This window comes from Paramormyrops kingsleyae, chromosome 8 (genome assembly GCF_048594095.1).
Source record: "Paramormyrops kingsleyae isolate MSU_618 chromosome 8, PKINGS_0.4, whole genome shotgun sequence".
NCBI classification, from domain to species: Eukaryota; Metazoa; Chordata; class Actinopteri; order Osteoglossiformes; family Mormyridae; genus Paramormyrops; species Paramormyrops kingsleyae.
Window position 1 is genome coordinate 40,779,392 of NC_132804.1, and position 17,518 is coordinate 40,796,909.

General features: G+C 40.3%; 1 protein-coding gene across 2 annotated transcripts in view; it reads right to left on the reverse strand.

Moving 5' to 3' along the window:
- The window catches only part of LOC111839630 (contactin-2-like), a 144,867-nt gene that overhangs the window by 64,581 nt on the left and 62,768 nt on the right, over window positions 1-17,518 (reverse strand). For both annotated transcript variants that reach the window (XM_072715872.1, XM_072715873.1), the window contains 6 exons: window positions 13,483-13,591; window positions 12,075-12,216; window positions 3,196-3,371; window positions 2,815-2,910; window positions 1,629-1,841; window positions 1,116-1,218 (listed from right to left, as the gene is read on the reverse strand). In XM_072715872.1, the coding sequence (XP_072571973.1) occupies window positions 1,116-1,218; window positions 1,629-1,841; window positions 2,815-2,910; window positions 3,196-3,371; window positions 12,075-12,216; window positions 13,483-13,540 (788 nt within the window). In that variant the 5' untranslated portion in view covers window positions 13,541-13,591. The remainder of the gene's footprint in view (window positions 1-1,115; window positions 1,219-1,628; window positions 1,842-2,814; window positions 2,911-3,195; window positions 3,372-12,074; window positions 12,217-13,482; window positions 13,592-17,518) is intronic.

Genomic DNA, 17,518 nt, shown 5'->3' on the forward strand with positions numbered 1-17,518 from the left:
AATAGTTACTGTTTTGTTTAATATTGTAATGCTTTTTTAAAAGTATATACGTAATGGATGCTAACAACACTAAACAAATAAATGGACATGGAAGGACACATCTAATAATGCTTTGAATGTGATGTCAATAATGCATAATATGTTTAAAGAACTCCAGCAAAAGACGAGACTATTATTATTATTAGATTATTATTATTATTATTGTTATTATAATTATCAACAGTCCATTTTTGTCTCACTGGGGATATAGTAAACACACTGTGGTCTAATAAAAAAATATAAACTAGCAACTGCCATCATCTCAATGCATGCATATGTCTAAATTCATTTATTACAGTTATAAGCTGCTCATACATTTTAGTTGCTTGGCAGACATGAGCTTGTACCTTGAAATACCTTAATTGTTTTGTTTTAAAGTATGAAGTTTTATTTTCACATGTGTTCCCAGGAAATTTTGGTGCCACGGTTGCAAGTAAGGGGAAAATGCATGTGGGGACAATAGGACCAACAACAATTAAGGATGAAACAGCAGTGCACTAAAAGAGACCACATAGTGCAAGACAAAAGACAGTACTATATAAGAATTTTAGTGGCCTTGAAGTTCTAGACAAGGGTATGTGGCAATCCATTATTACATCATTTATACAGAATGGTACATGAAATGGAAAAAAGAAGATGGAAAGAAAGCAAGTAGAAAACACAGGAGAGGAGCCAAACTGGTAGTCTTGCAACCACCCACCTCTTAATTAAAGGCAAAGTGTAAACTGAGGTCATGGTCAAAACTACAAAAGTAAATTTGTATAGGGTTGAATTATTCTACACATGTATAAATAATTTGCTACTAGGGGTAATTAAACAGAAAGCAAAGAAGAACAATCAAATCTCAAAAGGACTAACTACTTGTTTACAAAGTCCTCTTTATAAAGTACTTATCAAAAAACATAAACATAGTATTAATGCAAGCTGTGGCTTTATGCACAATATCACATAACTTTTCAGCTGATTTCTTTTAAAATTTTGATTATATGTAAATGCAAATACTCAGAAATGCAAATACTCTGTAAAGATATTGATTATAATTACAGTTATGTTTGCCAGTGATTGGTAAGACTCACTTGCCATAGGCAAAACATTCAAGCTGTGCAGTGTGTCCAGCCAGGGCATACGTCTCAGATGGAAAGCGTACTTTAATATTAGGTGCAGTCCTTCTGGGGTTTGCTAGAAAGAAGAGGACAAATTAAGAACTAGTGATAATGACAGGGTACAAGGGTACGAGGCACAATGCACTTTGCAGATTATTCTATAATACTGTATTCTCAACTGCATTCTGCACAATACTAGCATACAAAGACATTGGAATTGATTGCAGTGAATTGGTTAAAAAATAAGGCATGTCTGAGTTAAACCATAAAAATAATAGCACATGTCAATTTTTCATCAATAGCAAAATGAGAAAAACATAATGTACGGTATACATATTTTATTTGACAAAGGTATTGTGTTTACAACTTGATCTCTTTACTCTTTGGAATATTACACAAATTCTCTGAATGTTATCTGTCACACAACATTAGGGTACCCGTTATGCAAGTAAAGTGACACTGATAATTTATGGGATGATTACAAACCATCAGATAAAACCGTGAGTGGGTTCGCCCTGCTGAAGACACTTTTGGTGCTGATTTCCATGTTATTTGTGGTGAAGCAAAAGTAGTTGCCTGAGTCTTTAACTTCTGCAGTGGCTATGTACAGATTCCCTGTAACTTGGGAAATGAACCATCGACCATCAGTAGTCTGGACAAAATTAGGAAATTCATTGAAGAACCAGCGGTATGACAGTGCTGCAAAAGTGGAAAAACAGATTTATTAGCAGTTGTATAATATTTATTCATACAGACATTAACATATTATCCCACAGACTAATTACTGACTAATTAGGAACAGTGTATGCACCTAAAAAAAATCTGCTGGTTGTAAAAGCATATCTACTCCAGAAAACTTTCAATTCTCAGATGTGTTGCTCATAGGATCACATCTCAACAACTCCACCTTTGGTGCAGTTTCTAACTGATTATGATGTAACAGGGGATCAATACAGTGTCAGAAAAAAATATACCAATTGGTACCTTAGAAGGATCAATTACTTGTCACTGAGGCAGTACCCTTAATGGCCTGTCAATTGTACCGTAGCATTAGGTAAATGTCCCTCTTAGTCTAATTTAAGGTACAGAAATGGACTTTGAGGAACGTGTTTGTACCATTTGATGTTAATGTTTGAACCTTGAGGAACAAAACTGTACCAGGGCTTTTTCCTTTTTTTCTGACAGTGTAGCCTTACCAGAATGGCTACATTTCTTTTTTTCATCAAGACAAAGACAACATGCCACATGAAGCAGCTTCTTGCATGATGTTAGCCTCCAACACTGTATACGTACAATTCTGAATATGCAGTAATTAATTGTGTACATTTTACTGGAGGTTCATTTGCTAACATAAACAATTTGTACAGTTAGAGGGCATACAATGTTCTTAAAGATGAGACTTAAGACCATGATCCTCAAAGTGTGACTTTGCAGATCCTTACTTTTACATTCTGTGGAAGGGGGGTAAGTAAAGACAGTGAAAGTGTAAGATATGTAAAACAAATTGTTATGAGTCCATAATGAAAATGAGTAATTATAGAAAATACAATGAAAAAATTATAGAAAATATAATGAAAAAAGATATCATCAGTGATATCATCCCTATTCTTCTCATTACATATGTGACTCTGTAGTTTTTCTGTAATGCAAACTCGAAGGGATTTGAGCATACTTGGGTAGTGGGAAGGTGGGTGACAGGTGAGAGTAGCTCCTGCCCCCTCATATACAGTTTGAGGACTCCTTTCATCTGGGGGAAAGTCATGGAGGTCTGAGAAAAACAAGCAAGAAAATATTATAAAATAGACAAACATCACAGCAGGGTTATAGGATTAAAATATAGATGATCCACATGTATGGGTGCACATAAGAAAATTCAAAATGTCACTGGAATTAACACATCTGCTGAAAAATCATCAAATTAATTAATAGCAAATAAATTTTTGCTAAATAATATTATATTACCGAATTACTACAAAACAGTAATATATAGTGTATAAAACAGTATATATGTGGCACTCTCCAAAGTTTCCAGGGTGCTTGAGAAAACACTCACAGCCAAATCTGAGGTTTGCAGCTCGACTGATGATTGTGCCACAGCGATTGATGGCGAGGCACTGATAAGAGCCACTATCTCTGCTATACTGTGGGCTGCTAATCAACAGGTTCCCTGCTACCAGGCTGTACCGTGTTTCATTCTCCAGTGGCACATTGGTCCCATTCACTTTCCACCTAAATGGGGAGATAGAGCATATTTTCAGAGGGCCTCCTTTAATTGTGGAAGCTGGCTTTGCTTGCATTTATTTCTGGAAGTTGGGAAGATCACAAGACTTTTATGAACTTTTTGGCCAGACCTTTATCGATATTTCTGATAATGGAATGCGTAAGTCTGTATGAAATACTTCATTACAGGCTAAGAAAATTTTGCATGTTATATAAAGCATTGGTAAGTTCCTGCAGACAGCACTTACATATATTTACTATTGTACACATAGCTAAAAAATACACACTCCACAAAATGTGAATTACGATCTGAAATTTGGCATGATAGATGTTATATTCAGAGCAGTCTAGGTGAAAATGCCAAATCACTGAACTGTTTTAAACACCCGCCTGAAAATTACAGCAAAGTGGTCTGCTGTGAAAATATATGTATATGTATTTAAATATTTAAAACTTTTAAATATAGCAAATTTATTGCACACTTCACATTATAGGATTTATAAGATTCTGTTCTGTCTGTAGTATTGTATTTCCAATTCTAGAAGCGTTTCAGTCTTTATCTATATTCTTAAACTTGTACAATATGTAACATCCTGCCCGTCATGTCCACCTGACCCTCCAGTCTCCTCCCTGACGTGGACCTGATGATCCACGCCTGTTGTTTGTTGTCTCTTGTTAGTCTTTGTATTTCAGTACCTGTTTGTCTCATCAACCCGAGTCTGGTCATTGTCATTAACATGTGTGCCCTTCCCCATATTATTGAGGATAGGTTAGCTGAGCTAAATTTGTTCAGCCTCGACCAAAGGAGACTAAGGGGAGACATGATCCAGATATATAAGATTTTAACAGGTCTGGATGCTATTCAGCCAAATGGCTACTTCAATATTAGTTTAAATACTAGAACTCATGGCCATAAGTAGAAATTAGTGGGAGAACATTTTAAAATTAATTTTAGAAAGCACTTCTTTACACACCGTGTAGAGTATGGAATAGTCCTCCTGTTAGTGCAGTGCAAACTAAAACCCTGCGTTCCTTTAAATCAGAGCTAGATAAGATTTTAACAACTCTGAGCTATTAGTTGAGTTCTGCCTAAAAAACCTTGATAGGCCGAATTAACTCCACTTGTTTGTAAATTTCTTGTTCTCCTTTTGACCCCTTGAGGTTGTTTATTTCCTTGCTCCAGTTTTGTTTAATAAAGCCCCCTTTCAGTTCTTATTACACCTGCCTTCGAGTGCTTCATTTGCGTGTCATGACAGAATCAATATTATTTATTCATTGGCTCTGAAAGTTGAAGCAAATCTAATTGAGTAGGACTGAACAATTTGGGGAACATTTCTAATCACAATTTTTCCTTGGGTTTCACATGATTGTTTGTCAGCACATACGCAGTCCTTTGGGCCACTTCAATTTGGTGAGCATGACTGGCACGTGAGGAGCACAGCATTTCTGATTAGTGAGAATGACCGTCACGCAAAGAGGATGACAAGAATTTGTGAAACTTATGACAGTCTGGCATGCTGTATTATGCATTTCCTAAATTACAGCCTTTGCGATTTGCTAATCACCTTGTTTCAAATTGTGATTTCAATTTGAAATCAATATATCGTCAAGACCTATAATTGAGTGTCCTTGGGATTGCAGAGATTTCTCTTGCATGTTAATGGTGTAGACTGTATTCTTAGCAAAATTGCATTGTTGCAAAACTATAATAACAGAGTGGTCTGCTATGATATGTGAAAAAATTAAAAACAAATGCAGTTTATTCTTTACGAAAAACAGCACCGTACACTACCAGTCAAATGTTTTTACACACCACAGGTGTTTTACCACTTCCATTTATTTCATGAACTGCAGATTTTTTATTAATGTTAACAAAACTGTTGAAGAGGCATGGGAATTTTTTAAAAGCACATTATTGCAAGTGCAAGAGGACTTCATACCTGTTTCCAGCAAGAATCAATTTAGGAAATTGCAACCTTGGTGGTTTACTAGGGAAATAAAGTATAAAGTAAGGAGGAAAAGGGCTTTGTTCCAGAAATGGAAAATAACTGATGATGACAGAATAAAGCAAGAGTATCTAAATCTACAGGCTGAGTTAAAAAATGACATTAGGCGAGCTAAAAGGAATGTCGAAAGGAAGATCGCATTGGAGGCTAAGGATGACGTTAAAAGTTTCTTCCAGTATTTTAACTCTAAAAGAGCTCTAAAAGCTGAAATTACTAATCTGCAGGATAGTAAGGGTCTTATAATTGAAAACAACATTGATATAGTAAATGAGTTCAATGATAGTTTTTCACGGGTATTCACTGTTGAGGACACTAGTAACTTACCAGTTCTTATTACTAATCCAGCATCGTCTATAACTAAGTGCGGGTGTGGTACCATCAGATTGGAAGCATGCTAATATAACACCCATATTCAAAAAAGGGGATAGAAGTAATTCAGCAAACTATAGGCCAATCAGTTTAACTAGCATTACTGGAAAAATAATGGAAGCTATAATTCAAGTGAAAATGGTAGATTACCTAGATGCAAATAACATTATAAAGGATAGCCAACATGGATTTAGGAGAGGTAGATCCTGCTTAATGAATCTACTTGAGTTCTTTGAGGAAGCTACAAGTGAAATTGATCACAAAAAGGCCTATGATGTGATTTACTTAGATTTCCAGAAGGCCTTTGATGTTGTCCCCCACAAACGGCTCTTGCTAAAGCTTAAAGCTGCAGGGATTTTAGGAACTGTGGCAGCTTGGATCAAAAACTGGCTAACTGACAGGAAGCAGTGAGTAGTTATTAGAGGCACAATGTTACAGTGGGCCTCCGTTCATAGTGGGGTACCGCAGGGTTCAATTTTAGGACCACTATTGTTCCTAATTTACATTAATGATATTGACACAAATACATACAGTAAATTGGTTAAATTTGCAGACGACACCAAGGTGGGCAGTGTAGCAGATACTGATCTAGCAGCAGAGAGGCTTCAATGGGATTTAGCGAATGGGCTGATACTTGGCAGATGAAATTTAACACAGATAAATGTAAGGTAATCCATGCAGGGAGCAGAAATATAAAGTACAGATATTTTATGGGTTCCACTGAAATAAAGGTAGCTGATTACGAGAAAGATCTCGGTATGTATGTTGATGCTTCCATGTCCCACTCTCGCCAGTGTGGGGAAGCAATAAAAAAGGAGAACAGAATGTTGGGTTATATCTCTAGGTGTGTGGAGTTTAAGTCAAGGGAGGTGATGTTACACTTATATAATTCCTTGGTAAGACCCCACCTAGAATACTGTGTGCAGGTTTGGTCACCATACCTCAAGAAGGACATTGCTGCCTTAGAAAAGGTGCAACGAAGAGCTACGAGAATGATTCCTGGTCTTAGAGGAATGTCTTATGAGGAGAGGTTAGCGGAACTGAATCTGTTTAGCCTTGAGCAAAGGAGACTAAGGGGGGATATGATTCAGGTCTATAAGATTCTAACAGGTCTGGATGCTGTTCAGCCAAATGACTATTTCAATATTAGTCTAAATACTAGAACTCGTGGCCATAAGTGGAAATTAGCGGGAGAACATTTTAAAACAAATTTGAGGAAGCACTTCTTTACACAGCGTGTAGTTAGAGTATGGAATAGTCTTCCTGCTAGTGTAGTGGAAGCTAAACCCATGGGTTCCTTTAAATCAGAGCTAGATAAGATTTTAACAACTCTGAGCTATTAGTTAAGTTCTCCCCAAACGAGCTTGATGGGCCGAATGGCCTCCTCTCGTTTGTAAATTTCTTATGTTCTTAATATATATATAACTGAAGCTGATGTTTTGCAAAGCCTAGCTAAGCTCAAAATAAATAAATCAGAGGGCCCTGATGGCATCCTACCTATAGTGTTAAAAGAGATGAGGGATATTATTTGCTGACCCTTAACTTTACTGTTTCAAAAATCCTTATCTGAAGGTGTGGTGCCTTCTGATTGGAAGCATGCCAACATAACGCCCATTTTCAAAAAAGGGGATAGAAGTAATTTGTCAAACTATAGGCCAATCAGTCTAACTTATATAACTGGTAAAGTTATGGAGGCTATAATCAAAGATAAAATGGTAGATTACCTGGACTCAAATAACATTTTGAGGGATAGCCAGCATGGATTTAGGAGAGGTAGATCCTGTTTAACAAATCTGTTGGAGATTTTTGAGGAAGCTACTCAGGAAGTTGATGATAAGAAGGCCTATGATGTCATCTACTTAGATTTCCAAAAGGCTTTTGATGTTGTCTCCCACAAGAGGCTCTTACTTAAACTCAAAGCGACAGGTATTTTAGGAACTGTAGCGACCTGGATTGATAACTGGTTAACAGATAGGAAGCAGCGAGTAGTTATAAGAGGCACAATGTCACAATGGGCCTGCGTTCATAGTGGGGTACCGCAGGGTTCAATTTTAGGACCACTATTGTTCCTAATTTACATAAATGATATAGACATCAATATATACAGTAAACTGGTGAAATTTGCAGATGACACCAAGGTGGTTGGTGTAGCAGATACTGAACTAGCGGCTCAGCAGCTACAGTGGGATCTTGATTTATTTAGTGACTGGGCCAGTACCTGGCAGATGAAATTTAACATAGACAAATGTAAGGTACTCCATGTAGGGAGCAGAAATGTAAAGTACAGGTATTTTATGGGACCTACTGAAATAAAGGTAGCTGATTATGAGAAAGACCTTAGTGTGTATGTTGATGCTTCCATGTTTCATTCTCGCCAGTGTGGGGAAGCAATAAAAAAGGCCAATAGGATGTTGGGGTATATCTCCAGGTGTGTGGAATTTAAGTCAAGGGAGGTAATGCTAAGATTATACAATTCCTTGGTGAGACCTCACCTAGAATATTGTGTGCAGGTTTGGTCACCATATCTTAAAAAGGACATTGCGGCCTTAGAAAAGGTACAGCGTAGGGCCACAAGAATGATTCCTGGTCTTAGAGGAATGTCATACGAGGAAAGGTTAGTTGAGCTAAATCTGTTCAGCCTCAAGCAAAGGAGACTGAGGGGGGACATGATCCAGGTCTATAAGATTCTAACAGGTTTGGATGCTGTTCAACCAAATAGTTACTTCATCCATCCATCCACCATCTGCTGCTTGTCCGGGGTTCGGGTCGCGGGGGCAGCAGCTTCAGGAGAGGCACCCAGACCTCCCTCTCCCCAGCTACCTCCACCAGCTCCTCGGGGGGGACACCGAGGCGTTCCCAGGCCAGCCGAGAGATATAATCCCTCCAGCGAGTCCTGGGCCTGCCCCGGGGCCTCCTCCCTGTAGGACATGCACGGAAAAACCTCTCCGGGTAGCCGCCCAGGAGGCATCTGCACCAGATGTCCAAACCACCTCAAGATGGACCAATAGATCGAGAGCTTGGCTTTTTGGCTCAGTTCTTTCTTAGCCACGACGGACCGGTTAAGCGCCTGCAGAACTACAGACGCCGCTCCGATTCGCCTATCCAGCTCCTGATCTCGTCTACCCTCACTCGTGAACAAGACCCCGAGATACTTAAACTCCTCCACTTGAGGCAGTACGTCTTCCCCAACCCGAAGAGGGCAAACCACCCGTTTCCAGCTGAGAACCATGATCTCAGACTTGGAGGTGCTAATCCTCATCCCTGCCGCTTCGCACTCAGCTGCGAACCGCCCCAGTGCATGCTGGAGATCCCCAGCAGATGAAGCTAACAGGACGACATCGTCTGCAAAAAGCAGCGAGGCAATCCTGAGGTCACCAAACTGGACACCCTCGACACCTTAGCTGCGCCTAGAAATCCTGTCCATAAATATTATAAACAGGACCGATGACAAAGGGAAGCCCTGGCGGAGCCCAACACGCACCCGGAACACGTCCGACTTATTGCCGGCAATGCAGACCAAGCTTCTGCTCCGTTCGTACAGGGACCGGATCGCCCACAACAGTGGAACCCGGACCCCATACTCTCGAAGCACCCCCCACAGAGCACCTCGGGGAACCCGGTCGTAAGCCTTTTCCAAATCCACAAAACACATGTACACTGGATAGGAAAACTCCCAGGCCCCCTCCAGTACCCTTGCAAGGGTATAAAGCTGGTCCAGTGTTCCACGACCAGGACGAAAACCGCATTGTTCCTCCTGAATCCGAGATTCGACTATCGATCTCACCCTCCTCTCCAGTACCCCGGAATAGACTTTCCCAGGGAGGCTGAGAAGTGTGATCCCCTTGTAGTTGGAACACACCCTCCAGTCCTCCTTCTTAAATAAGGGGACCACCACCCCGGTCTGCCAATCCAGCGGCACTGTTGAGAAGGCGTGTCAGCCACGACAGCCCCACAGCATCCAGAGCCTTCAGGTACTCCGGGCGGATCTCGTCCACCCCTGGGGCCCAGCCACCACGGAGCTGTTCAACCACCGTGGCCACCTCAGCCCCAGTGATGGGCAAGCCCCCCCCCAGTACCCTCGGGCTCTGTGCCGTCAGATGTCTCAAAGGCAGTGTGCGTAGATGTACTTGAGGCAGGGTTGAGAAGGTCCTCAAAGTACTCCTTCCACCTCCGGGTGATGTCCCCAGGTGAGGTCAACAGCCCCCCACTATAAATAGTAGGAACCAGGAGCTGCTTCCCCCTCCTGATACTCCGGATGGTTTGCCAGAACCTTTTTGAGGCCGACCGAAAGTCACTTTCCATGGCCTTACCGAACTCCTCCCACGCCCGGGTTTTTGCTTCTGCGACCGCCCGAGCTGCGTTCCGCCTGGCCCGCCGGTACCCGTCAGCTGCCTCCGGAGACCCCCGGGCTAATAATTCCCGGAAAGCCTCCTTCTTCAGCTTCACGGCCCCCCTCACCTCTGGTGTCCACCATCGGGTACGGGGGTTACCGCCACGACTGGCACCAACCACCCTGCAGCCACAGCTCCGTACGGCCGCTTCCACAATGGAGGTCCGGAACAGGGTCCATTCAGACTCAATGTCCCCAACCTCCCCCGGCATGCAGTTGGAATTCTGCCGGAGGCACGAGTTAAAGCTCCAGCGAACAGGAGCCTCTGCCAGATGTTCCCAGCATACCCTCACCATGCGCTTGGGTCTACCAGGTCTGACCGGCTTCCTCCCCTGCCACCTAAGCCAACTCATCACCAGGTGGTGATCAGTTGACAGCTCTGCCCATCTCTTTACCCGAGTGTCCAAGACGGAAGGCCGCAGATCAGACGATACGATTATAAAATCGATCATCGACCTGTAGCCCCGGGCATGTTCGTACCATGTCCACTTATGGACACCCTTATGCTCGAACATGGTGTTCGTTATGGACAAACCATGCATTGCACAGAAGTCCAATAACAGAACACCACTCGGGTTCAGATCAGGGAGGCCGTTCCTCCCAATCACCCCCTTCCAGGTTACACTGTCATTGCCCACGTGAGCGTTGAAGTCCCCCAGCAAAACAACGGAATCCCCCCGCGGCACGCCAAATAGCATACCGCTAAAGGAATCCAAGAAGGCCGGGTACTCCGAACTGACATTTGGCGCATAAGCGCAGATGACAGTCAGAGACCTATCCCCGACCCGAAGGCGCAGAGAGACAACCCTCTCGTTCACCGGGGTAAACTCCGTTGTTAATGCACTGAGCTGCGGGGCCACCAATAGCCCCACCCCAGCCCGGCGTCGCTCACCCGCCGCAACTCCAAATAGTTACTTCAGCATTAGTTCAAATACAAGAACTCGTGGCCATAGGTGGAAATTAGTGGGAGAACATTTCAAACTGGATTTAAGGAAGCACTTCTTTACGCAGCGTGTAGTCAGAGTATGGAATAGTCTTCCTGATAACATAGTGCAAGCTGAATCCTTGGGTTCCTTTAAATCAGAGCTAGATAAGATTTTAACAACTCTGAGCTATTAGTTAAGTTCTCCCCAAGCGAGCTTGATGGGCCGAATGGCCTCCTCTCATTTGTATAGTTCTTATGTTCTTATGTTAAGCACTGGAAAGTTGAGTGAACAACTATAAAGGAAAATATAAGTCAAATAAAACAAGTTTCCTTTATAACATGAAAAGAGTATGTAACAGTGCATGTCTGACATCCTAACCATAACTGGTTGTATGGTGATGGCATAGTTAAATTCTAGGCTGTCCTTTAACTTTAAATGAACTAGTTTACCATTTCATCACATAAAACAGCAGTATTTAATGTCTCTTGTAGAAAGAATGCCTCAAATTTTCTCTACTGTTATAACTGCTAGAGGGGGTTACTTTGATGAATCAAAAATATGACATGTTCTTGCGAATAAAGGTACTCAAATGGTGAACATACTGTAAATGTATTTGTTAGAATAGAATATTGAGTGTATTTTAAGTAAATGTTAATCTAGTAACCTGAAAATGTAGAAAATCTCTTTGTGTGCAAAAACTTTTGACTGGCAGTGTATGTATTAGCTGTTGTGCTGGCAGCTTAAAGTGTGCCTTAGCTTTTGAGGGTAGCTGATATCTTAATTCATTAGAAATGAGCTGTTTTGAGTGACCTACATAATTCAAATAAAAACAATCAAGTAACTTATTCTTGTAAATTTTAACTTGTATCTATGATGCCTGTACTTTGGAGATTTACATTTTATTGAGATTTATTTGAGATTAAAGATGATTTGTTGACTGAAGATTGTGTACTCCATTGTTGCAAGAAGATATGCGCTACATTGGTAGCTGGATTGTTTTATAAATAACATAACACCTTACCTGTATGTGGCAGCAGGACTAGCTCTGGCCTTACAGGCTAGGGTGACTTTCTCCTCGGTCAAGCCTTCTGGAAAAACCAGACTGGAGGGCTGTTCCTCAAACACCGGGCCACTGTCGTGACCTGAAACGCACACCTCCCCACCTGCAGCATGGAGAACCTGAGCAGTACATTCTCTATCCTTGGATGTATAGTTTTTTCCCCCCTTTTATTTATGGTTCAGTATATTAAAATCCTGTTGGCTATTATTATACTGTAATGAAATTAATTTGCTGAATATTGATTTAGACTGTGTATGTGTGATTGCTAAATACAAAGAAAAAAGAAACATGGTAGCATAGATATTATATTCAAAACGATTTAGATTCATAACTTCAGCAATGTAATTAGCCAGAAATGTTTCAATCTATAAGCACAGTATAGCCAGCAAAACATATAGATGAAGGATACATGTCAAATTGGATATAATAATAAATCTCAGATCCAGAATATTTTTCTTGAAAAAATAATTAAGTATGTAATATCACAGTATTTTTCAAAAGGTAAAGGATTATATAATTATAATATTTATTATATGTCTGTGTTTTTGGTTGTGATATATAAGAATTAACATATTTGTGTTGCCAGAGGATACATATATTAAATTGAATTGAGTAGAAGGGACAGATACTATCTGAAGATATGGTTACAGAATATAAAAAGCAGTTATGTTCTAGATATGCCATTGTTTTACTAATTAAGATAGACATGATATAATAGTGTTATCATTAAGCTTGATCTTATACATGTTTGATAGAATGGGGAACTATAATTCTACTAAACATGAAAGAATAGGAGAAATTTTTCTCACAAAAAGAGTTTTATTCTATCAGGTCTTGCATAGACAAGCAAGGATTGCGCAAAAGGTGTGTTGGCATGTGATGGTAATAGTAGTCCAGCCATGAGGATAAATCCATGAGGCACTTGTGTATTAATTTATAGTTCTTTGTGTTCTGTGTAGCAAATTTTTGTATGTGTGGTTTATGTATCTGAATATCCACTGAGTATTAATGATGCACATTACTATCCTGTACTCAGTGGTTGTCAAACTCAGATGGATGGCAACATGTGATTTTTTTTAATGGAAAAGTCAAACCAAAGTTAATAATATGTCTTTGTACCTACTGAAGAAAAAAAAACTCATATTCTTGGGAGGAGCCTTTCCCATTTGTGGCAATCCTTTACGCTAACATTTTAGACATTTGTAAGATTGATATTGTCTGAAGTTTTTGTATCAGCTATGTATAAAGAGCAAGTTGGTATTGGTGTAAACATACAGGAGGCCATGGAAATAGAAATGTTGCATAAACACAAATAAATAATTCACTACAGCAAGAGAAGGTTAAGGAAAGAGATTAAGAATTAACTTACCCATGGCATAGCTCAGTGCTAATGAGCTCACACACATTAGGCACACCAGTCGAGCCATTCGTGCTTATGCACACCAACTTGCTGAGAATCAAGATGGTCCCAAAAAACTCTGAAAAGGAATACATAGATATACTAACAATAAAACGTTTTTGAACACACTGAGATTTTCTACATTTACATGTTACTCACTTAACATTTACTAAAAATACACTCAATATTCTTTGCTAACAAATACATTTACAGTATGTTCACCATTCAAGTACCTTTATTAGCAAGAAAATGTCATATCTTTGATACATCAAAGTAACCCACTCTAGGAGTTACTAATATTTATTCAGTGCTTCATAAGCATATTGCTGCTAGTAAGATTGCACCTAAATCAACAATTTATCAGATCATCAAGAACTTGAAGGAGAGATGTTCAATTGTTAGTTGATTCAACTGTGGGATCTGGGCAATATCAGTGCAGAGCTTGCTCAGGAATGGCAGCAGGCAGGTGTGAATGCATCTGCATGCATAGTGAGGTGAAGACTTATGGAGGGAGGCCCGCTGCGAAGAAGGGCAGCAAAGAAGCCACTTCTCTCAAAGAAAAACATCAGGGACAGACTGATATTCCGCAAAAGATACAGGGATTGGACTGCTGAGGACTGGGCTAAAGTAATTTTCTCTGATGAATCCCCTTTCCAATTTTTTGGGGCATCCAGAAAAAAGATTGTCCGGAGAAGAAAAGGTGAGTGCTACCATTAGTCCTGTGTCATGCCAACATTAAAGCATCCTGAGACCATTCATGTGTAGGGTTGCTTCCCAGCCAAGGGAGTGGGCTCACTCACAATTTTGTCTAAGAACACAGTCATGAATAAAGAATGGTACCAAAACATCCTCCAAGAGCAACTTCTCCCAACCATCCAAGAATAGTTTGGTGATGAACAATGCCTTTTCCAGCATGATGGAGCACTATGCCACAAGGCAAAAGTGATAACTAAGTGGCTTGGGGAACAAAACATCAACATTTTGGGTCCATGGCCAGGAAACTTCCCAAATCTTAATCCCATTGAGGACTTGTGGTCAACCCTCAAGAAGCAGGTAAACAAACAAAAATCCACAAATTCTGACAAACTCCAAGTATTGATCATGCAAGAATGGGCTGCTATCAGTCAGGATTTGGCCCAGAAGTTGATTAAGAGCATGCCTGGGCAAGTTGCAGAGGTCTTGAAAAAGAAGTGCCAACACTGCAAATACTGACTCTTTGCATAAAGTTAATGTAATTGTCAATAAAAGCCTTTGACAATTATGAAATGCTTGTACAGTAAACATCTGACAAAAAGATCTACAATCACTGACGCAGCAAACTTTGTGAATTCCAGTACTTGTGTCATTCTTTTGGCTATGACTGTAAATACTGCTCTACTCACTTAAAATTAAAGGACTGCCTAGAATTTGACTATGCCATTACTACTGAACCAGTTACAGGACATACTCTTTCCATGTTATAAACTTGGAAACTTGTTTTATTTGACTTTTTTATTTTCATTTATAGTTGTTCACTCAACTTTACAATGCTTAACAAGAATAAAAATTCTGCAGTTTATGAAATAAATGGTAAAAACGTGTGTTGTGCAAAAACTTTAGACTGCTAGTGTATATTTTTTCATGTAAACCGTACACAGAATAATACCAATAATACCATATATTATATGATGCATGTAGCTCCTTGAAAAAGTATTTACACGCTGCAAACACTGCAAATGTTTTTGGAGTGCAAATGATACATCTTTATACACTTATTATAGTATTGCATGCTCAAACAGAACAGAAAAGGAAAATTTCTTCTATATAGAAATTAGAAGCAAAGGCAAAAAATCTCTGCTTTTTTAAGTCTTCAAGCTCTGTCTCCTGGCAATTCAGGTGAAAGGAATTTTTTAAATAAGGATACCAAATTGACTTACTGTTGTACAGCTTTTCTACAATTAAGTGAATAAAAACAAGAAAAATATGTGCTATTTTTTAGTTTTTTTAGGCAAGGAAAATGATAATAATTAATCAAATGAATTCAGTGTCAACTTCCAACCAAATTGATTTACAAATGGTCGTAGGTTGACACGTTATTTTATATACAAAATAATCATATGTATAGTATACTGTATAATAAAATTGTATCATCTTTAAGTCATATTATTCTGTGTTTTTTAACCTTCTTAATCACCATTTCCTTAGTTCACTGCTGCCAGCAGTTGTTGCAGACCATACACTCACACTGGGCAACACTGGTGCTGCCAGACATGGCACAGTTGTGGCAACATATTTGTGGTCCCAGAATGACTGTAAAGTCAATCAGCCATAAGTCGCATAGGTTGTCAGTCGATGACGACCTATACTAAAGATCACTTTTAAAGATATACAAATACATAGAGAATAAGTATAACAAGTGTATGAATGTGCCAGACAACACTACTGGTATATTAATAAAGAAGTGGGAGGTGCATTGCACCACGCCATATAACTGTTGAGAAAATGTCACTCCTCAAAATCCACTATATGCACAAGAAACTTGATGGAGTCTATATGCACTATATGCACAAGATGGAGTTGCTGACACCATCAATCACACTGAAAGAGCAGAGAGCTCTAGACAGTCTCCTGGGTCTACCCCGGGGTCTCCTTCCAGTTGCACATGCCCAAAACACCTCCCCAGGGAGGCAATCAGGAGGCATTGTAGATAGATCCCCAAACTAACTCAACTGGTTCCTTTCAATGAATAGGAACAGCAGCTCGACTTTGAGCTCCTCCCAGATGTCTCAGGTCTTCACCCTACCTCTAAGGCTAAGCCCAGACACCTTGCAAAAGAAACTAATTTATGCAGCTTGTATTCGCAATCTCATTCTTTTAGTCACTATCCAAAGCTCGTGATCACAGGCGAGCATAGGAACATAGATTGAGCGGTAAATCAATAGCTTTGCCTTCTGGCTCAACTCTCTCTTTACCACAACAGAACAGTACAGCATCCACATTAGTGCTGACACTGCAGTGATCCACCTGTTGATCTCCTGCTCCCTGTTTCCCTCACTCATGAACAAGACCCAGAAATACTTAGTCATTCACTTGAGACAGTAACTCATCCCCCACCAGGAGAGGACAATCCACATTTTTCTAGTCGAGAGCAATTGCCTCAGACTTAGAGGTACTAATCCTCATCACAGTTGCTTTACACTCAGCTGCAAACCACTCCAGCACATGCTGCAGATCACAGATTGACAATGCTAAAAGAACCACATCATCTGCAAAAAGCATCACCCTGAGCCCCCCAAACAGGAACCCCTGCGCTCTTTGGCTATGCATACACATTCTGTCCATAGAAGGTATGAACAGAATTAATGACAAAGGGCAGCACTGGCGGAGTCCAACACCCATGGGGAACAATTCTGACTTACTGCTGGCAATCTAAACCAAACTTTCACTCCATTTATACAGGGACAGGATAGCCAGCAACAACGGACCCCATGCCCTGTACTCCTGAAGCACTCTCCACAGGATCCCCTAAGGAACATTTACAAGGTCACAAAACACATATAGACTGCTTGGGCAAACTCCCATGACCCTTCAGTATCCTGGTGAGGGTGAAGAGCAGGGTTAGGGTTAGGGTGAAGAAGGTCCAGTGTTCCGCAAACAGGATGCAATCTGCATCATTCCTGTTGTATCTGAGGTTCGACTAATGGGTGGACCCTCTTCTCCAGTACCTCAGCATAGACCTTCCCAGGGAGGCTGAGGAACAGAATGCAAGGTGCTTTGTGTAGTGCAATAAAAACACTGTGCAGACCCCAAAAAACATAAGAACATAAGAAATTTACAAAAGAGAGGAGGCCATTCGGCCCATCAAGCTCGTTTGGGGAGAACTTAACTAATAGCTCAGAGTTGTTAAAATCTTATCTAGCTCTGATTTAAAGGAACCCATGGTTTTAGCTTCCGCTACACTAGCAGGAAGACTATTCCATACTCTAATTACACGCTGTGTAAAGAAGTGCTTCCTCAAATTTGTTTT